Raw genomic sequence first — 22,321 nt, 5'->3', positions numbered from 1 at the left:
ATTTTCTTCTTTTTTCTTGTCTGATTTAGCTAATTTTTTTTTTTCAGGTAATTCTCCTAGTAAAATGACATGTTTATCTATTCAAGGCATTACAGTGGAAACTGTGGATAAACACCTTTAGTGGTTTTGCTTTATTTATTTTCTGATTGCTCCAGCTCTGGAGCTGTCATCATTTGAGGAAAGAAAGACTCTTGATCTGAGCTCCTTGATGGACAAGATGTTGTCTTTATTTTATTTTATTTTATTTTCCTTTGGCAACTGATCCTCTGACTTTCTTCTTAACCCATCTGTCTTATGCTTTCTTGTTTTGCCAGAAAAAAAGAAAAATGTGACATCCTCACAAAATCATATTTATATTGCCCTAGCTGGACATAAAGAAAGAAGATTCCTGATTGATGACTATATAAAAGAATTAAGCTGTTCAAAGGGTATGTTAAAATAATTGATTATTCTATTATCAAAAGTGGATTTTTATTAGTAAAACATTATGTTTCCTTGAGCCATAGTAAACAAATGTAATATGTGTTGTAAAAATAGAAGAATCTTTTTGGCAGAGTAGACTGGTGAGCAGAGGACCTAATACAAAAGCAAAGAATTAGCTTTTTTTTTTTTTTTTTTTAAAGAGAAGAGTGGAAAGGATATGTCACCCTGTGTTCTGTTTATTTTACTTTCGAATTTTTAAAGATCACGTGGATGAATTTAGTCAGATTGCAAATGATCTGCTCTTCTGAAAAAGTAGATAATAAGAAGAATGTTTAGACACACATATTAGTTTATTATTTCTACTACTCTCCATATTCTTTATTTATTCATCTTAAAATAATTCAAGCCCTATTTATTGGTGACATAAGAGGACCAAGCAAGAATATTACCAAGATTAAATATTCATAGATATTGACATTAATCCTCTTTGCTTTTAAAAAATAATTTTATTTAGACATATTTTACATATATAATTCATTCCTTTTGAGTGTACAATTCAGTTCTTATTTTTAGTAAATTTGCCAAGTTATGCATACATCACCATGAATCAATTAAAACATTTTAATCACTGCATTATGATCTCTTATGCACATTTACAGTAAATCTCTGTTCCTTCTTCCCCTGGCAGTTACTGAATTGCTATCTTCAAAAACTTTGCTTTTTCTGTGATTTCTATAAATTAAGTCACACAATATGTGATCTCTAGAGCATGACTTCGTTTATGGAACAAAATTATTTTGAGGTTCACCCGTGCTTTACCATGTATCTTTACTTTGTTCAAATAACAGTCCATTGCGTGGATACACTACATTTTGTCTACGTGTTCAGCCCCTAATAGCCTTTATGTCTATCTAGCCCCAGTTTGGGGCTACTATGAAACACGTTGCTGAGAGCACTTATGGAGAAGTGTTTGTGTGGACGTATATTTCCATTTTCTTGGAGAGATATATTTAAAGGTGGGATTTCAGGGTTGTATGGTAAATTAATGTTTAACTTTTTAGGAAACCTTCACACCAAAGTGCCTTAATCCCAACATTAAGGTATGTTGATTTGGATTTCTCTACTTGCTTACCAACACTCATTATTTTCTGTCTTTTTAAATAGCCATTCTAGTGGGAGTGCACTGGTTTCTCACTGTGGTTTTTTCTCCCTAATGATGTTGAGGCTCCCTTAGCTTTCACAGGCTCACTTCTATAATTTTTAAGCCTGTCTGCTTAGCACAGACATGTGAGAAATACAGGATGTCTTTTAAGGAAACAGTCTTTAATTTATAGAGACTTAGAAATAAATTTATAGGGACTTAGAAATAAATTTAAATAACTTTGGTTTTATCTAAATGATAAGAAAAAAATAATTCCTGTTGATGAAAAAACAAAATCTATAGCAGGGTAGTGGCTAAACTCTGGACAGGTTTCTAGAGATCTGGCATCTACTACTAGCTGCCTCACTGTTTCTGTAACCTACGACATGTCGGCGGAAGGCAGAGAGCTCTCAGACATAGTTATCCATTTGGTAATGATGTAAGAGATAAACATCCTGCAGATGGAGGTATTTTAAAGGTTAACTTCTTGTCTTTCTACTAACTCTAATGGGTAATCCATATTCTTTTATCTGCTACACTTAATAATCTGATATGATTCCATTTATAAAGCATTAAAGTAAAATGAAGAGGAAATTATACTGTTGAAACACAAAACTGTAGCAGAATCCCTAGAAATAAAATTAAATACATACTTCAAGGACAGAATGATTCAGATATTTTCATTGTTTCATATAGTTTGAGATTCATTTCTTCAAAACACTGAGGAAAATGGGAAAGCCTTTGGAAATCAAGCTTTTATTGCCTTCTTTGGAGAAAGGAATGCCATGGCCTTTGCCAAACTATACACTGGACTGTGATCAAAAATGGCCCTTCAGTGTTTAGGAAGAAGAATTTAATTCATGCCCTTGTACTATCGATAAAGGGTAGAAATCAAATGCAAATAAGGTCGCTTCATTCATATCATATGACTTTCTAATATGTCAACAAAATATGGTACTACTGGAAACTTCCAGAGGTGAAACAGAGAGAAACAGAGAGACACTCTCTGTGAGGAGCTACCTCTCTAAACTTTTTGCTAACAAGTTTTAGTAACAATTTAATTTTTCAAAAACGTTTCAAGCAGAGAGAGAGGAAACATCAAATCTAAGTTGTTTCAACTGAGTAAGCAAATGAGATGACTTAAATCCAGAAAACGCAAGCATGAAAATAATTTAACAATAAAATAAAAAAAAAATCACTTAGAAAACTTTAGTTACTTCTATTAGCTAAGTGAACGAACTGCAAAAGATAATTGGCCAACAGCAATTTATATGAATTTTTCAGTGAGGGATTGAGAAGACAGCTAAGAATTCCCTATATTGGACAAGTTTATTGTTCAGATAGTCAAAACTTGGTTAAGTGGCACCAGAAAGTATTGTTTGGAGCAACATTGCAGGAATTTAACCACTCTGTGTCTTTGAAGCTCTGAAACTTTGTGTAAAACAGGTTACCAGAAAAGCCAGGAATGTCTTTTTTTTTTTTTTTTAAGATTTTATTTATTTATTTGACAGAGATCACAAGTAGGCAGAGAGGCAGGCAGAGAGAGAGGAAAGGAAACAGGCTCCCTGCTGAGCAGAGAGTCCGATGTGGGGCTCAATCCCAGAACCCTGGGATCATGACCTGAGCCGAAGGCAGCGGCTTAATCCACTGAGCCACCCAGGCACCCCTAAAGCCAGGAATGTCTTAAGATTATACAGAATAAAAAAGATCTCACATTAAATTATGGTCTGTTAAACACAGTCATTACATAAATAATAATAGTTTGTTCTTAATTTGAGCTTCAAAATAACCCACTTCACTTACTGTTCATGTATCTACCCTGGTAGATCATTTTGTTTTTCCTTTTTGGATAAAAGAGAAACTGAGGCCTTGGGCTATTAATGATTTCCCTGATAAAGTGGTAGAGACTTAAAGTCCCACCATCCAAGTCCAAGATTAGGCCTCTTGCGACTACACATAGCTTAACTGATGTAGTATTAATCCTTATAATAAGAGTCAGGCTTGAAAACGATCTCTGACCTTCTAAAGAATGCAATTTTATTTCTCTAATATATCAACAGACAATGAGAAGTGTATATGTGTGTGTTTGTAAATAGATACGTAGATGACAGATGATAGATAGATATGTAGTCTAGTGGGAAGTTATATATATATGTATTTTTATATATATTAGATATATATTCTAATTCAGAATCTTTTATACTCACTCAATGAAGTATGTTTTCTCCATTAAAATGAAACTTTCCAGGGGCACTTGGGTGGCTCAGTGGGTTAAAGCCCCTGCCTTCGGTTCAGGTCCTGATCCCAGGGTCCTGGGATGGAGCCCCACATCGGGCTTTCTGCTCCGCGGGGAGCCTACTTCCCCGCCCCCTTCTCTCTGCCTGTCTCTCTGCCTACTTTTGATCTCTGTCTGTCAAATAAATAAATAAAATCTTTAAAAAAGAATGAAACTTCCCTCTTCATTGGAACTGGAGTCAGATACAGGAGGCTTAGTCACATTTACTACAGTTGCAGCACCCAGGTTCAAATCCGTCTCTGGGTAGATCTTTCATCTCTTAAAATGGCTTCCATCTTTATATCAACCATATACCTTTTTTAAATTGGGCATTTCCCTCATTTATTCTTCCCCAGTGCTGTTGGAGAATGGTTGATTCAAGGTTTTGCTAGCTTCCCTTTGGAACAGAGAGCAAGTGCCTCACAAATGACAGGTTTATGTATGAGGAAATCTCCATGGTATAACGTGCTTTTGTTTCCTGTCAGTGTAGACCTTCTGTTTTTGTTCACGCATAATCGTCTTGTAACCTGCATGGGGAGGCTAAGAAACCAAGGCTTAGGGGAAATGGATAGTCAAGCAATTACTTCTACACTGATTTTCCCATTCTTGGCCCAAAGAGATTTCCCTGAGACAAGGGACTCTGGTTGGTTCCTGGGGTCGCTGTATGCAGAAGGCTGGAAGTAAAAATAATGTTACAATTCCCCTATAAAATCAGTACATTATCAAGAAAATCCCCTCATCACTTGGATGAGGATTTCCCTCCTCAGAGAATCTATTTTAGGTTACTAATGTGCTTTGCATATACCAAGTTGTTGTATTTACCTGATGATTGTAATTATTTAATTAAATGTATTATTATTTATATATTAATATATATTATTTATATTATAACTACATTACTATTATTTAATTAAATTTATTTAATTTAATTAATCAATTTAAAATTAATTATTTAATTACATGTGTAATTATTTAACAGTGTACCTCACTACACTGAGAGCTTTGATAGGGTAAGGACTAAGGGTATTTATCAAAGTTCTGCTGCATGTTTTGTGTTTTCTACAAATGTTTGTTGAATAAATGGATGAACAATAAACTCTACCATAGTGTTTCAAAACCAGAGGAGTATGCATTTCAATGTCATAGATTTCCATGAATCATGTCACAAACACACACACACACACACACACACAAATGCATAAGGAGTCTTTTATACTCATGAGAGAAATGAAAAGCCACCTCGCCCCAGTCTGTTAACCACGGATTTCCTTTCAGTGGCTCTCATCTCAGAAGAAAGGTTGGCTTTCTTTCTACTTACTACAGAAGCTTATTCATGAAGTCAACACACATGTTTCAAGTATTTACCAGAATAAAAGAAAGGTAACACCAACTAAACTCTCAGAGACCCTTAGACTATCCAAAGACAAGCTAGTCGATTGCTGTTGTCCCTTGGAGGAAGACTGAAATGAATACCAAACTGTCAGAAAACCATGAAAGGGAGGAAAGGATAAGAGATCATGGATGCCATCTTTCTGTAGGTAAGTTGGGATTCTAAACCAACCAGATGTGACAATGAGAACTAGGAAGATAGGAGACATTTTAAAAAAGAATCAACAGTATTTGGAGACTGGGTTTGGGATTGTAAAGCATGGCGTGGTGAAGATGGGTTCAAAAGACATAGCCAAGAGGAGGTAGTTGAATGCTTTCCTAAAGATGTAGAATACAGGAAGAATTTCCAGGGAAATTATTCCTAGGTGGATTCAATATTTGGGGTGTTCATGAGTTACACTAAAGGCTTAACCTGTGCATTTACAAATTCTAAATCCATGAGGGTCAACAGACCTTAGTGACTCACTTCCAAAGAACAGAGTATGGAAAAGGACAGATAACTTTACAGCAGAGAGACCTTGCACACAATACCTTAGAGAGTGATAATGTTATCATCAGTGACATCATGCCCACCTGCTGTGATGAGGCGAGAACAGCACTCCACCTCCTGAGTAATTTTTCCCCCCAAACCCAGAACTACAATCAAATCACACAAACCCAAATGGAAAGACACAATACAGGCCCATTATTCTTCAAAACTCCCAGGGTCATTAAAAACAAGGAAAGATTGAGGAATTGTCACAGAGCAAAGGAGATATGATGACTAAAGGCAATGTGGTATCCTAGATGGGGTCCCGAAACGGAAAAGGGATATTAATGGAAAAAATGACAATATACCAGTAAAGCATGGGGTTTAGTTAATAGCAACATAGCAGTGTTGGTTTCTTTGTTTTGATAAATGTTCCAAGGTAATGTAAGATGATAACATTAGGGGAAGCTGTTCAGGTTGATGTAACTTTCCAATGTTTTGAAGGCTGCGACTGTGTGATGTAATGATAATATTGTTAGCATGACTGAATAACAACTGAATCTTCTAAAGCACTTTCCCATGCACTGACTCACAACGTGACAATATTATGAGACTGGTACAACAGGTAATTTTATGCCGATTTTATTAATGAGTAAAGAGTGGCTCAGAGCCAGTCTTACCCAAGATCAAAATTTTCAGGGCCTTGGGCTAAAACCATGATCTTACAAATCCAAATCCTGTGTTATCTTTACTTCTGCAAAATATTATTGTTATTATTATTTTAAGGATTTTATTTATTTATTCATGAGAGAGAGGCAGAGGGAGAAGCAGACTCCTGGCAGAGCAGGGAGCCAAATCCCATTTGGGGACTCAATCCCAGGCCCCTGGGATCACAGCCTAAGCCAAAGGCAGACACTTAACTAACTGAGTCACCCAGGCACCTTTCTACAAAGTATTAGAAACCCAGGCCAATGTACATGTGCATTGTATAGATGGGAGAGTATACAAAAAACATGGAGAGGGGCATGAAAAGATTGGAGATGGCAGTCAAGTTTCGGCTGATGTGAAAACTCCATGAAGAAATGAAGTCCAAAGAATAACAAATGAGCTAACTTTCTGGGTTTGTTGTTGTTGTTGTTTTGTGTTTTGTTTTAGGTTTTATTTATTATTTATTTATTTGAGAGAGAGAGTGCACCCCAGAGAGAGTGCACAGGTGGTGGGAGGGGCAGAGACAGAAGGACAGAGAAGCTTCAAGCAGACTCCCTGCTGAGTGTAGAGCCCCTCAGTGGGTTAGAACTCAGTACTCTGAGATCATGACCTGAAACACAATTAAGAGTCAGTCACTTAACTGACTAACCCACCCAGGCGCCCCATGACTTTCCATGTTTTGAGGCTCACAGATTTGCTTTTTGTTTCTCTACTCTTCCATCCTTTTGTATTAGTGATGGCTTCTTAATAAAAATGAAGTAACCTAATTATCCCAGTTTTGTGTGTCTGCAAAATTATTACTCTTTGGAACCCCTGAACCAATTTACTATTCTGTCACTTTCTCTGGCTCCACCAGCACACATTTCTAAAGTTGACTTGTGGGTCGTGTGGTTAAGAAATGTGTTACAGTTATTCTCTTCATATATCTGATGTGATGTTTTTCTGTACTTTGTTTTCCATGTCCTGATTACAGTCATTCCATCAATAGTCTATCACAGGGAACACAGCCAGATGATAGTGTTTCCTTACATTTTATAAACAACAGTAATCTAAAATAGAAAATTTGTACATCTGCAGCCACCTTGTTTCTCTTTTTTAATCTTAGTCAATTTCTGGCAGCATAAATCAGAAAGTGAAACGTATATGGAGTTCCATTTTTTTTTTTTAAACAAAAACGTATTCTTAAAGATGAAATAATTATACTGGTATCTCAGATCAAGATTTCAAAGAGTCTCATGTGGATACTTATGTACACTTATGTACACGAAGATGAGTCTTAAAAAGCAGGTAGATGAGTATTTGTCCTAAAATGTGGTCTTCAGTGTCGATACTGCTGCCTGACAAGCTCTCCCTATGCTTTGCTGCCACCTTGGCAAAGTAGAAGGATTTACAACAAAATTTTGCACCAGGCTGGCTGGAAACTGTTCCCTTTGCCTCCGTGGGCAGACCCGGCTCTGGGGGCGTTTTAAATGGGTATTACAGATTCCCATTGGCTTGGGTATGTTGCAGAGAGAACTTAGAACATCTATCCCATGGAGAATCACATTTTTTTTTCTTTTAAAAATAACTCCGTTTTTGCAAGATCCAAGTGTTACCCTCTAAATGATTTTTAAAGACTCGGTCTTTCTATCTTTCTTTCTTTAGTTCAGTATGGAAGTGGAGAAAAAGGGAATCTGTTGAAGATTGTCTGAGTTTGCACTGTGGGCAACAATCTGGATCATTTGGGTATGACAATGACAGCAGAAGCTAGAGCTGTCATTTTCTCTTGTCTAAGTTTCCATTCCATGTCTAGGAGATGACTGACCTCCAACTCCAGTTTACTTTCTGGAGTTCAGAGCACTTAGACAAAGCTGTTTATAAAACAAAGCATCTGGGTTGCCAGGGCTGAGCTCACATATTTCTCCCTCTCATTAAAAAACAACAACAACAAAACAAATTCCCAAATTCATTCGTTCATTCATTCATTCTTTCATTCATTCATTCTGCTTCCAAGGAGCCGGGGAAATATTGCCCATCAAAATCTAGACACTTAAAGCTGACCTGCTGTTTTCAGTGTTGGGACTCAGGTATATTTTCTGCATCATCATTCTTGTCTGTGTTTCCCCTGCTTATTCCATTCTAAGGCACATTCTCTCTCCCTTCCATCTCCCTATTCGCCCAGCTCTAACTCCCCCAAACCCTCCCCTTCATCTTCCGGGCGTCTTGGTCTTATTTGAATATGTGGTCATTTGCCATTGCCCACACTGGGTGAGTTGGTGGGAGACAGCTTTCCCTGCGGTTTCATTTAAATTTTGCGTGGGTGGGTGGGTACCCTCCACCATTCGTCTCGCACACGCAAAACAGTTATAAGCTAGAATTAGAATGAGGGGAGAGTTCCACTTCTTCAAAGCATCGCTAGGAAAGGAAATAATACGGGGGGCGGGAGAGAGGAAGAAATAAAGGAATAAAACCCAACTTTGCTGGCAACTTCAATAAATCGGGTAACTGGAGGCAAAAAATAGATTCCAAGGGCTGGGTCTGGTCCGGATGAAAGGCTACGTCTCCTTCCCATGCCGGAGTCTGGCGCTGGAAGCCTGCCACTGGCGTCTTGCCACGCGAATGCCCCCAGACAGCAACACACCCACTGGAAACGCACGTGAACAAAGCTCTTGCCCCGGGAGCCGCCGCTTGCGGTTTCCGAGTCGATTCCAGCTTCTCCAGGGAGAATAGGACGCACACAGGGTTAAATTAGTTCCCTCCCCAGTAGGAGGGAGAGAAGGGGGCGGGGGGAAGCAGCATACTGTCTCGGGCTGGGTACCTTGTAGTTAGTTGTACGTTGGAAACCTGTCGCTGTCACTTGGCGAGTTTGTCATCTTCCATTGTCACCGCAGAAGAACGAGCGCTCAGAGATAACATCAGTGGCCACAGTCTCCGCGCCAAGGCGCTGCGCTGCTTCCGCCCGGGGTGCGTCTTTCACCCTCGGTTCCGGGTGTCTAGCAGCTGCGAGGCGGCAGCACTGCGCCTGCCGCGGTGTCCATCCAGACCCGGGATCAGGTTGACCGTTTTCAACGATGGGCAGGAGGGACCTTGGCGGTGACCCCTAAAACAATACCATGCCCCGGGAGCCCCGCTGCTGCCGCGCCAGCTTCTTCCCTTTCCACCTCCCCGACCCGGTCGGATTCGGATGAGCCCACTGCGAGGAGACACGGCGGCCGCCAGGTAAAGGGACAGAGGTGCCAGGTGGACTTTCCAGTAACCGCCGGGGCTGCTGCTACGCGGTTGGGGGGAAGATAATATATATTTTTTGAACCAGCGTAGGGTGGTCAACGGGATGGTATGTTTTTAGCTTTTTTTCTTGCCTCCAGAAAGAGCATAGCTGCTTAAATCTCCCCCCGACTTTAGGGAGGTCTATTTGCAGGTAGAATTCGTCTCCTGGAAAGAGTTTTGTAACTGAGCTCTGGGTCAAAACACACATTTGTCAGTGTGCTGGGAGGATAGATCCCAAATCGCTGTTCTAGAACCATTAAGCTTGCTGTAATCCAGCGTCTCACTTTCCCAGGATGAATATGATAACTTCTAGGAGTAACACCCCTTACTCCTCCACCCCCGCGCCCACTCCGTCTGCTGATAATGTCGCCGATGTAATCAAGCGGTTACATCTAAAGCCACCAGCCGGCCCGCCCCCCCCCCCGCCCCGCCCGCAATCCGGGATTGATTCGTGGCTAAGAAGGATGCCAGTGCATTTTCCTTCGAGTTGGGGAGAGGGTTACTCTTTTTACCAAAACCAAGTCTTCAGCTCTGCGGGTCTTCAGTGGCCGGGCACCGAGCTGTGGCCGGAGCGTCTTTCCCGGCGCGCCAGCGTGGGTGATGAAGGCGCAGGCAGCGCACCAGGCTGAACTCCCGTTGCCTTGTTTGAGCCTCTTGCGTGGAAGGCGGCGAGGGGGCGGAAAGTGCCGGGCCCCCCACTGGCGCTGCGTGCTGGGGGCCGGCGGCGGCCAGGAAGTAGGGAGCAGAGCCTGGCCAGCTGCCACCGTGTCCCCGCGCGGGCTCGGAGTCGCTTGCAAAGATCCCTCTGCCGCGCTGACCAGTCCCGGGTTTGTCTCCATACCTTCAGCGCCGGCGCGGTCACTTCTCATTTCTAATCAGGCCCAAGATCAAGGTTGTCAGTTGAGGTCGAGGCATTAACTAAGGAAATTAAGGATCGGGAAAGAGGGTGACTGGGGCCGTCTGGACTCCCAGCGATGCCAAGGAAACTCCTGGATCGCGTGGGGCTCAAGCCAGCGGCAGCTGCTGTTGGAGGTGGAGGTGGAGGCCACCGCGGCAGTCGACGCTGGCGCTTTGCTCCTGGAACCTCCCAGCAAGATGGCACTCACTGTCCTGGTCCAATTAACTACCCCCGCCGTGCCCCCTCCTCTTCAGGGTATTTGTTAGTCACACACTGAGTTTGGGGAGAAGAGTGGTTATGTAGATGTAAATCAAAGTATTTTCCTCACCACTGCATAATGCAACAGAAACAGCGACCCTTGGGCACAAACCCAGGTCGTGTGTGCGTGTGTGCGCGCCTGAGAGAGCGTGTGCCAGCGTGCGTCTCGGCCGTGCGTCTGGGTAGATCCATGCGTGGCTTGTGCTTGGGAGGCAAATGGGGCGTTTCTGCAAGTCCCCTTAACACAACTAAGGCACTCAAATAAGTGAAGGCGGTAGACACAACAGGGATGAGAAGGAAATAAAAACAATTGGGAAAGTGGCGCCAAGTGACTCAGACTTTGAACTGAAGACGGGGAAATCCTCCTGAGTCAGTCGAGGCCACCGCCCCTGCCCAACCTTTCGTACGAGACAGCCCCGCGGATCCCTAGGGAGTTGGTCCTGAGCTAGTTTCAAGCTCGATCTGTGCTTCTCTCCACCGACGGCGCGTCTCTGGCGCTGCTTGGAGCTTGGCGCGAGCTCGCTCTCCCTCTTCTGTTCACATTCAGCCTCTCCACAGACTTGTTAAAACATGACAGCAACTTACTGGAGGCAGGAGGAGCGACAATGAGATGAGAGGAATAAAACAGAACCTTTTAAAATATGTTTTCCAAGAAAGAGACGCGCACCTGGTTTTCTTACATTACTCTTCAACCTTTGCAAAGAGATTGCGAAGTGGATACGTTGCCCGTATACAAATCAGGCTCCTTTTGCTAAGTCTGTTTCCTGAATCTTTGAGGCTGAATTTAGTTGTCCGTTGTAATGTATGGGGAAAGTGAACAATCATTTTTTTTTTTTTTCAGCAGCTAGAGTGAGGGGAGAAAATAGGTATTCAAGATAATCATACTAAACTTCCGATTATTTTCCCAATTAGAGTTATTTAATAAGGTCCGGGATAAGGGAGTTAACTGATGATGGGTGGGGGTGGGGGAGCACATCATCAGGGTTGCCTTCATTTGAAATAACGCCATCTTGGTTGAGAGACTTGTTATATTTTTTACCCTCTAATCTCACGTTTCGATTATTTCTCACTGTCTAAGTAATAGATCCTCTGGCTTGGAGGGCATGGGGGAAATCGACTTTCAGAGCTCAGACGGTGGCATTCTCCCTAAGAGTTGGGGGTGGGATAGGGCTGGCTAGAGCGAGAAGGCGTGCTCGGTCAGGGTGGCATCCATGGTGTTGGTCCAGGCACTCTGCAACTCTCTTTGGGGAGGAGAGGGTTAAAAACCGAGACCGACTTTGCCTCTTGGAAAGCTTAGGGTTGCAGCCGCGCCTCCCAAGCATTCTTTAAACCAGAAATGTGGGAGGGACTCCGAAAGGGAGGGAGTAAAGGAGGGGGCAGAGAGAGAGGGCTCGAGGAGGGGAGCGCGCCGGAGCGCGAGGGACAGAGTGAGAGGAGGAGCGCGGGAGCGGCGCAGGCGATCCCGCGAATTCATTACTGTAAACATCTCCCGGGGGTGTCAGGAGGGGTGGGGGTGGGGGCCGCGGCGTCTACATTAGCCCCGCCGCAACCGATCGAGGCAGCAGTGAGGTCGGAGCAGCCTCGGGACCCACGCCCCGCCGGCGCAGCACTTGGAGCGAGCCCCGCGCCCGCCCCCGCGCAGCCCCGCGCAGCGCCCTGCTCCGGGCTCCGCGCGGTGGGTTCTTAAGCGCCCGCGGCGCGCCCGCCCGGCTCTCCGGCTGACCCCCGAGGTCCTCCGGTCTCTGAGGAGCCCCGGCGCTGCGGGGCCTCTTTCCGCTGCCTTCCCCGCTCTCTCTGCTTCTTTCGGAACTCGTGGCTTGGTCTAGGCGGAGAGGGGGAGGCTGAGGAGGAAAGGAGGCGGGGGCCGCGGCGGCCGGAGCCGAGAGAAAGTGGCATGCCCGAGCCCTGGAGGCGGAGGTGGCGGAGGACGGGGGAAGACGATGCCGCGGCTCCGTAGAGGAGAAAGGCGAGAGCGAGCTAGGCGAGCCGGGCGCCCGGGCTCCGGCAGGCTGCGGGGAGGCGCGCGCCGCTCTGAGGCTCCGGCCTCCGCACCCCCGCGCCCCGACGCTGCGGGAGACAAGGCTGGGCTTCAGCACCCGCCACCGTCGCCGCCGCCGCCACCCGGAGGACCTAGCAAAAGTTTGGATCTGGGGGAGGACGCGGCGCTGAGCGAGATTACCACCGAGGCTGGAAGGAGACCTCGAGAACCTTCGCAGGTAACGCGCACCCCAAACCCTCTCCTTCCTTGCCCCGCCGCGGAGCTCCTGCTTCTTCCCAGCGCCTTTCCTGACGCTCGGCAGATCTGAGTCAAAGTAAGAGGGAGGCGAAGTTCAAGATCCCGGGGATGGGCACCCAGCGCGGGGAGATCTACAGTCAGGTTCGAGGGGCCCGCGGCGCTTCTGTGATCCTCGGTGCGCAGCTGTGCGGGGAGGTGAGGCCCCTCTGGGATGGGTGAGAAACCTCGGCCCCAGCTGGAGCCTCATCTTGTAGCTCCTCGGAAACTGAGAAGGTGGATTCAGGGGCTTTTAGTATTCTTCAACCCGGGGAAATGGTGCATAGATTTCACTCCCTCCCCCCACCCCCCTCACCTTCACCCTCTCACTCTTTCAGCCCTGTTTAGTTTAGCATCTTTTAAAAATGATAGAAGCCCACCTTATTTAGCTGGTGCAGGAAAGCAAAGCAAATGTGTGTGTGTGTGTGTGCGCGCGCGCGCGCGTGTGTGTGTGTGTAAGAGAGAGAGAGAGAGAGAGAGAGAAATATCAAGTAAAGGGAAAATTTTCCTTTTCCCACTTTGACATCCCCGGAGCCTTTCCCTTCCTCCCTCCTTCCATTCACCTTCTGGCGTCATAAAATAAAAACTTTAGAAGTCTCGTATTTATTACAGTATGAGATGAAACGCATTAGCCTTTGGCGACGTGAATTTACCGTGATTTTTTTTTTTTAACCGTGTGTGTGTGTGTGTGTGTGTGTGTGTGTGTGTGTGTGTGTGTGTGTTGTGGGTGGTGGTTAATGGTGTTGTGGAGAGGCATGTTGTTCCTCAGTGGCCTGATACACGGTGGTATGGGGGGAGACAGTGGTCTCCTGGGTGCACTTGGTGGGGCCAGGGGCAGTGGAGAGAAAATATGGTCACCTTTCCCAAACAGCAGCCTTACTTAGGTTAACTGAGAAAATAGCTCCTGCTTTTCCCTCAGAGAGCTACAGAAATATTCCAGCCCCAACTCCCCACCATCCCCTTTCCCCCAGCTGAGTTTCAGAGCAGCTCAGCATTTGCTGCTGCTGCCATCATTAGTATGATCATTATTTATTCACCTGGAAGCTCATCTTGACTTCTCCTGTAAATGGAAAGCAGTCTCCAAGAGCTTTTGATTAATTTTAGTGGAGGAGATCTCTTGTAAAGCTTGCAGTAAGCTAATCGAGTGCAGGGCACAAATCCGTGTAAATGCTCGCGCAAGAGTGCAAGGTGCTGATTAGATTTCTTCACATGCTGCATTTGCTCTATGCAAAGCCCCATCTAAATGGGAGCTATTGCTTACCACTCAGCTGGGAGGCTCTTAAATCACACAGGGTTTCAGGGAGCTTTGGGGCATGTCCCCTTGCTCACACAGGCTTATTGTTAAATTTATTACATCTAACTTCTCCTAGCCAAAAGCTAATATGTAGGCTAGCTTCCATATAGGAACCCGTATTGTCTGTGTATTTAAGTGATATGACCTTCCCAATTCTCCAGTGAGAGGATCCCCCAATAATTTGGGGTAAGAGAATGCAGGTTGGCATTTGCCCAGGGAGGTATATGGGTTGTTGCTGTATGAATGTAAAATTTTAGGTCAGTATCTAAAATGTTAGAACTGGACTGTTTTTTTTTTTTTTTTTAGCTAAGCAGTATGCACCAGATACAGAATACCGACAGGCCATATTAGAAGAGAATAAACCTACCTTTGGGAAATACACATTCCATGAAAAGTTGCTTATTTCCCCATGATGTTATTGCTCCTCCAAATACAACTTTTCTTCCTTCCCTCCTCAAAAGCCCCAAACAGGATAGGGTTAAACCATTTAAGAATTTTTAATAATCACTGATGGAGGTTCAGCCTCATACTGTCATGCTGAGTTGCAAATATCGGAGTGGAGGAGGTTGGAAGATGAAATTTCAAGCATTATTCCATGTCTCTGCCAGTAGGTACAAGAAATTGTAAGAAGTGGACTAGCCTAGTAGCAGAACCTATTACAAACCTAGCATGGAAAGAATGCTGATTTTAAACAAGATGCCCATGTCTTAAAACTTCAGTAGTTTCATTGCAGTTTTAGAAATTCCAGGAGATGCTTTTAACAGAAGAAAGTAGATTCCCAAATGATACCATGCTGGGCTGCCTTGAGGTCCCCTAGGCAGTCATGGTTTTTCCCCTGAATGCTAGGTTTCAGATGATGTGATCTTATCCCAGTTTGACTTTGACCGGCTGGATCTAATTTGAACCTCCTCTGATGCCTGTTACATTTATATTCTGGCCTGCTGGAGAGTTTGATTTAGGATTTAGACATATCTCCCTGAAGCAACCTTATATCTTCCCAGTCTGAAGCTGTGGTTTCAAGAAAGGCTCAAGTATGTATGTCCAGAAACCTTATTCTGTAGAGACTCAGGGTGAACATCTGATCTAGCTTGACTCTTCAGTCTTGTAGCCTACAAGGAAGAATTGCTGCTTCTGCAATCAGAAGTGACTGAAGTTAAAAAACAGCAAAGGATAGTGTGCTCTCAGTTTTGCTCACTGGTTTTAGAAGACAGCTCTAAACAAGATTGTTTAGAGCCAGGTGATGCAACTTTGTTTCTATTCAGGTCAGACCTTTCTGAAAAATCATCTTTTGGTATTTTTACTTTAATTTTAATTCAAGTTCACTTTTCACTAGATTACTTTAATAACTTTGTGGTTTCTGCCACAGTGATTCAAATTCAGTCCATTAGTGACCTCTATCTGTGAGAAGTGGATACTCATTGTTTTCCTTTCTTCTCATCAGTCTGCAAATTATGTGGGGGGGGGGGGACCCCCAAAGCTCTGTAGTTCTTTCTGAATATTTAGATTTTCCAAGCTGATTTTTCTAATATGGAGTTCAGAATGGGTAATGATATTTAAAAACAGTAACAAAATGTTACAGGCTAATAGGCTACTAAATGGTTATTCCATATAGCATTGACAATATGATCAATATAAATAAAATACCAGGGCTATCCACTGCCAGTAAAAGGATTGTACAGTCAGGTAGACTAATGTTTTGAGACTCACAATGCTGCTGAATGTCAGTGAAATTTTATTGCCCCTAAGTGCTTACATAACAAGAGAAACTTGAGACAAGCTCAGAACATACATGTGATAACTAGACTTCATAGCAGCCGTGTGTATGTGTCTTTAAATTCAGCTGTGCTTCTGCTGTGAACTTGTGGTACAGATCAAGGACGAGGTGGGATATGAGAAGGGTGTCTTAAACAGATGGTCTTTTAAGGAGACTTTTAAAATCTGATTCCTAATCCCAGCTTTGTCTTCTGAGGGTTTTCAAATTGAAATTTCAATTTGAGTTGATTATTCTAAATGGTAATTGAAGACAAAGTTTGCTGAATTTCTTAGGTGGGTGGATACCATTATCTGACATTTTCCAGATGGTTTTTGATGTAGTGGTGTTCAGGGATGTGGAATTTTTAGGAGGTTTTCTTTCTTTTCCCTTAGGCAGGTTTTATGTAAAAGACATTTTTAAAGACCAATGATGATGATGATGATGATGGTGATTATCAGGCAGCCATTATAATACCCCAGCCAACTTTCTTTCCTTTCTCCACCTTCCAAATTGCTTTAGTTTTTAAAAATTAGTTTTTTTTTTTTTCTAGAACTATGTGTTGGGGATAGAACTAAGACTACCAGTATTTTTTTTTTTTTACTCTTTTTAGCAAAGTAAACTCCCATTAAGTATCTGTTTATAGTAAAACACACGTACTCACCTACACATCAAGAACCATTTTAAGACAGAGATTCTTTTCAAGGTTTTAAATATGTTTCTTTTTAAAGAGCTATGACACAAATATTGTAATAAAAATACCCTGCGTTCCGATGAATACAGAGACTTATTTCAGCCGCATGGAACAGTAAAATACTGTATTAGCAAAATAATCAGTGGTATTTTCAGTACATGGTCAAAATCTGTTAGAAACTTCTTCTTCTTTTTTTTTTTTTTTCTTGGCGAGTTTCACATCTACTGGTCTTTTTGGTTTTCTTTGATTCCTTCTACTGAGGCTCTTTGAAGTGATTCAAAATTAAACAGTAGCTACTTTTTTTAGGGAAATTCATCATGTTATATTCAGGATTCCAGAAGAGTTAATGATGCAGAAAAAGTCCTGTAAAACATCTTTCTAAAAGAAGTCCTTTTCTTGTAGGCTTCCCACTTACGGGCCTCCTGTACCATTTGCAGTGAATTGGAACTCCGTTATTTATTTATTTTTCAAATACCACCTCTAACTTAATTTAATGTGGGATGTGTAGACACACAGAAGCAGGCAGCACCATGTGTCCCGGGTCTCCTGAACAAAGCAGTGTCGTTTTTATGGATCTGCAAGAAGAGAAAGTCAAAGAAAATATCCTTGTATACTTTGGGAAGTCAGAAAGGCCACATTCATGATTCTCAAACACTGGTCAGTTATTCTGCTGATGCTTAATAAGACCACATGTTTTCCGGCAGTTTAGTGGTTAAAGACCTCAGCCATTTTTTGAAGCATTCACAAAATAAATCTCTGGTGCCCCTACCCATTAGGCGCTCATTAGAGCTGAGCAGTTTTTCTCACTTTCTTCCCAGGTTGCTTTTAAGGGAATGTGCAGGAAACTTGGCAAAAGGTCCTCTGTCCCCCTCAGTTCACAGGTCATGTGTGATATTTCAGTTCTTTTTATTAGAGCTTTTAAGACACAGATAAAAGTATCTTCCATCTGAACCTTTTAAGAACCTGAGGGCTTTTGGATTTAAACCCACCAAAAAAACCATCCTGTCTCAAAGTTCATCGATGGCTGTGAGGTCCTTGGAATATCGAAAACCCCCTCAACAGGGAGTGAAAGAAGAGTGGCTCCCAGAGTCTGTTCACAAATATAGTGTCCCTTGAAGTCAACAGAGGTCATGAGCTGAATGGAAAACATTAGACTCCTATCAGTCCCGAAATAGGTCCATGTGCTGGTGTCACTTATCCCCAGCTGCCTATGGGCGTCACTTTTCATGAAATCCAGTGTTAAAATAGCCTCTGTGATCGTTCCCTCTCCCACTTTGCTCCAGAACTCGGAATGAAATATTTTGAAGAGAGATAGAATACAGGGAATTATAATATCTCAGAGATAAAGAGGATATGAAGGTCATGGAAATAGACTGGTTAAGCATTTGCCATACAGGTGCCAGGAAATTCTCTCTAGGCCCAAGGGATGAAACTCATTCATACCTAGCCTTGACCGCCTCCACTCTTACCTTTCCTAATTCTCGCATGCAGGATTTTATGGCTCACAATCGTTTCTGTGAGTTGGTCCGAGAAAACCCTATTAGCCTGGCCTATATGGGGTGACTGGAGCCAAACAAGTTGAAGGTTACCCATGGCTGCACCGAGTTCTCCCTCAGACCATTTGGCATTGCACAAAAGGATGAACATTACATTCAATCACATAGATGTTTGAATTCTCCAGATGCAGTTTATAAGTTTTTCCCTTTACCAACTTACCTGAAATGATTTCTCATTTAAAATAGTAGCAGTTATTTCAATCACCTAAATGTGTAATTATAAAAAATAACATTTCATTGTCTCTCCACCATTATAGTAGGTACAAGTTTTTCCTGTTATGGATGAGTATAATTTTATGATGTAGGTCTGGTGACTTGGGATCTTAACTGTGGGTGGAGAGTGAACGGTAGGGAGGTTGTTTTGGAGGAAAGAAAATATGTGCTTATATAAAGAAAACCTGCATTCTTACGTCAGCACACTCCTTTGTACACTGATGACCTTGGACAAATTACTTAATCTCCAGGAGACTTAGTTTCCTTTCTGCAGAGTTCAACAGGGTTGTTGAAGGCTCAGATGAGATTAATGCGTGGGAAAATACCTCGATAATCATACAGTGTTATATACCTATAAAGATGCATTATTCAAGTTGATAACATTTATCCCCATAGGACTTTCATGTGCCAGAATAGTTCTAGGTCTTATACTAAGACAGAGTGCCCTTCCCTATAGGAACTCTGGTGTTTGTGAATGTCATGGGATATCACCCGAGCCGTCAACTGTCTGGTGGCCCTCTAGACCATTTTTTCCATTCATTTAATGGGGCCTCATCTTCTGTTGTGAGTTTTCTCTGTTTCGAACAAAGTATTCTTTTCAAGGATCAAGGGTAATTAGGATAAGATCTACACAAGGGCCAAACTTTCCATCCTTGACAGGCTGGCTTGTTGTTGGAAACTGAATTTATCACACATGGATTCCAGCGGGGCTCTTTTGGGAAGAAACCTTCCACGTTCCCTGCAGTAACATTGTTTCTCCTTTTGGCTGGATTTATACTTGAGTCGTCCAAGTTACCTTTCACAAAAACATAAGCCATTAATAGGATATATGATGATGTTTAAAATTTTGGTTCTGCAACATGAGGCAGACTGGTGCAAAGGACTGCCTTTTCGGTAGGGCAAACCTCCTGAGCTCCTTCTCAGTGAGTGGAAAGACTTGATTTATTACAACACCAACATACTTTCCAAAGCTTGGCCTTATTTTGACATTGTGAGTATCACAAAATCTTTGTGGGGCAGTTTTTTTTTACAACTTATTTTCCCATACTTCGTTCAGTTATATTTTTATAATTGTCGAATCTGAGACAGTTTTAATTTTAAATGTTCCAAGAGCAAGCATGTTTATTTTACTTTCCTGATTTGTATACATGTAGGCCTTTGTAAAGGTTAATTTTTAATCATTTTAAGGTTGCTTAAATGAAGCTTGCAGAAAACACATGCATATGTGAACTGTATTTATAAAACGTATGATTAGGTTGTGACTCTTGATCAGAAGGAATGTTTTTATCCATTATTTGGATACACGACAGTGTGTATCCCATGGTGTTCTTTTCCATTTTTGACTTACTCTTTGCCAAAGTTCTGACAGTTACATCAAACCCATTTTTTTTTTTTTAAGTTGATGAGAATTTTAGCAGTATGTTGTAAAACACCTGACTATATAACTCTATTTTTACATGACAAATTACTTTGGTAGTTTGGCAAAATTAATCTGAGTGCTTTTTGTTCTGGCAGTGCTGAATGATGCAATAATAATATTTGAAGAAGAGAAATGTTTATCACTATCTGAAGAGTTCTGCTCATAAAACGAGAAGAGTCTGGAGGTATACGTGTGGGGAGTTAGAAAGGCACAAAGAAATCTTAGTCTTAGATACCATGGGGAGAGGGGTGCTTCTTTTAATCTTCAGCTGGGTGGTGCTAATTTAGCCCATATGTTCCTAACAGAATAGAAGAAAGAGATAGCCCAAGTTATTTTTAATTGGACATTTTCTTTTCCAAATAGGTCCTAAGGAAGCTCTAAATAAAGAAAAGCACAAAATGCAATGAGGAATTTATTTCTGTGTGAATGGCTTGGTACTCATGAAGGAGATAGGATCCTTTTAGAGGCAGAGGGTATATACCAGATGATAAAGAAAGCTTTTCCATTCATCCGAGGGGTGATTTTTAGCATTTGCTGTATGCTGGCAGAGTAAGATTGGAGAGGCAAGTGGTAATGCAGGATCCCTCCACTTGAGGCTGCCTAGGCTGGGGAGGAAAGAGGGAGACACAAACCTAATTGCATTTGGTTTGTACGTGATTGAAGACAGTCAATCCTAATAAGTGTGCCAGGGATACGTAGTGCTAATGAAGAAACCTTTATGTTTGGAGAAGGATAGTCTCGGGTTCTCACGCTGGCTGTGTCACTTGTTAACTTGATAAACTTGAGCAAAATTTTAAATGTCTTTCAATCTCTGTGTCTAGTCTAAAACGGGAGAAAACACTGTATACTCATAGGGCTGTCCTTCGGAGGACTGAGATAATTATGTAAAATGTCTGCCTGTCTGACACACAGTAGAGGCCTAATAAATGCTGACCACAGATCCTTCTCTCTCTGAAATGATAATGATTTCATTATGTTACTTTCGCCTTCAACAAATATCTTTGCCATTTCTCTGGAATCCCCAAGAAGGCTTTGGACCCCTTGAACCTGTTCCCTCACAGGACACAGCCTCTTCTGCAAAATGAAATTTCAATATTTATGCGTGTAACAGAGCATGAACAGGACAGTAAGGGAAATAAGCCCTTTGCACGGTGGCAGGATGAGCTCAGAGCTAGTAGTATATACAGGACAGGCTGCTGGTGTGATAAGGGCCGGAGAAGGGAGGGAGAACATAAAAGAGAACTCATCTCAGTTTGGGGAATCAGAAAGTAGTGTCCGTCTTGGAGTCTGTTGTCCTTGCTGTTGCTACTGTTCATTGAAAGTGCAGGCTTTGACACTTGAGGAATGTTTCTTTTCTTTTTTTTTTTTTTTAAAGATTTTTATTTGTTTATTTGACAGACAGAGATCACAAGTAGGCAGAGAGGCAGGCAGAGAGAGAGAGAGAGAGAGGGAAGCAGGCTCCCCGCTGAGCAGAGAGCCCAACACGGGACTCGATCCCAGGACCCTGAGATCATGACCTGAGCTGAAGGCAGAGGCTTTAACCCACTGAGCCACCCAGGCGCCCAAAGAATGCTTCTTCATGCACATCTCCCCACCCCTCCTCTGTGCACCCTTCCATGGCGGACCAATACCAGTAGCTTGCGACAACACGTCCTGTGCCCAGACTATGATGCTGGGCACACGGAATTGTGCTTATTACTCTATACCGAGATTTTTATCAGAATGAATTTAAATGCTTACTTCACACAATTCATCTCACACATGCCTCTTGGCAGAGTCATGAAACTATTTTGTTATAGAAGATTAACATACCAATTATTGTTATATAATGCTTAGTCTGTACTTATGGAATGATTGCACCTTGCTGGTATAATGACAGATGTCTGAATCAGAATGATGCTGTTAGATGATCAGTTTAACATGGAGTTATTTCTTTCAGAAAGTAATTTTCAGTTAATTTAAGTAAAGGGACTTCTAATGATGTCTGTGGAAGATATTCTGAACAAGTACACAACTCAAAGGCACTGGTCAAAATACGAAATGCTGGGGTTATTGTTCATTTGTCATTGTAATTGGATGAATATGTAGTATAATTTTTTGCTTTCTACTCAGCACTACGTTTTTTCCCCCACCCCCCACTATGGGTCTGTAAATTCATTGCTATATGAAAGTTATACTTAACAAGATGTTAGGCATGCCCCAGACCTCCAAGCCCAGAAGCACAGAAGCACAGAAGCTTTTCCTGGTTAGAACATCTAATATATATATGTAATACATACACATAAAATTAATCAAATTGGAGCAGAGAGAAGCAG

The 22,321-nt window shown here is 42.4% G+C and overlaps 1 protein-coding gene across 2 annotated transcripts in view; it reads left to right on the top strand.

The window, feature by feature from the left end:
* The first annotated feature begins 6,405 nt into the window (after positions 1 to 6,405).
* The window catches only part of LOC131998877 (actin nucleation-promoting factor WASL-like), a 94,338-nt gene continuing 78,422 nt past the window's right edge, over positions 6,406 to 22,321 (top strand). The window contains exon 1 of one of the 2 annotated variants that reach the window (XR_009398909.1): positions 6,406 to 9,603. Coding sequence is in view for 1 of the 2 variants with exons in the window: in XM_059371318.1 (XP_059227301.1) it covers positions 12,748 to 13,023 (276 nt within the window). In the remaining variant the exon portion in view is untranslated. Of the gene's footprint in view, positions 9,604 to 12,190; positions 13,024 to 22,321 lie in introns of those variants that run through there. The other variant, XM_059371318.1, reaches the window with a different exon arrangement.

Source organism: Mustela nigripes, chromosome 13 (genome assembly GCF_022355385.1).
Source record: "Mustela nigripes isolate SB6536 chromosome 13, MUSNIG.SB6536, whole genome shotgun sequence".
Classification (NCBI taxonomy): Eukaryota; Metazoa; Chordata; class Mammalia; order Carnivora; family Mustelidae; genus Mustela; species Mustela nigripes.
This window is presented reverse-complemented; position numbering and strand designations above follow the sequence as displayed.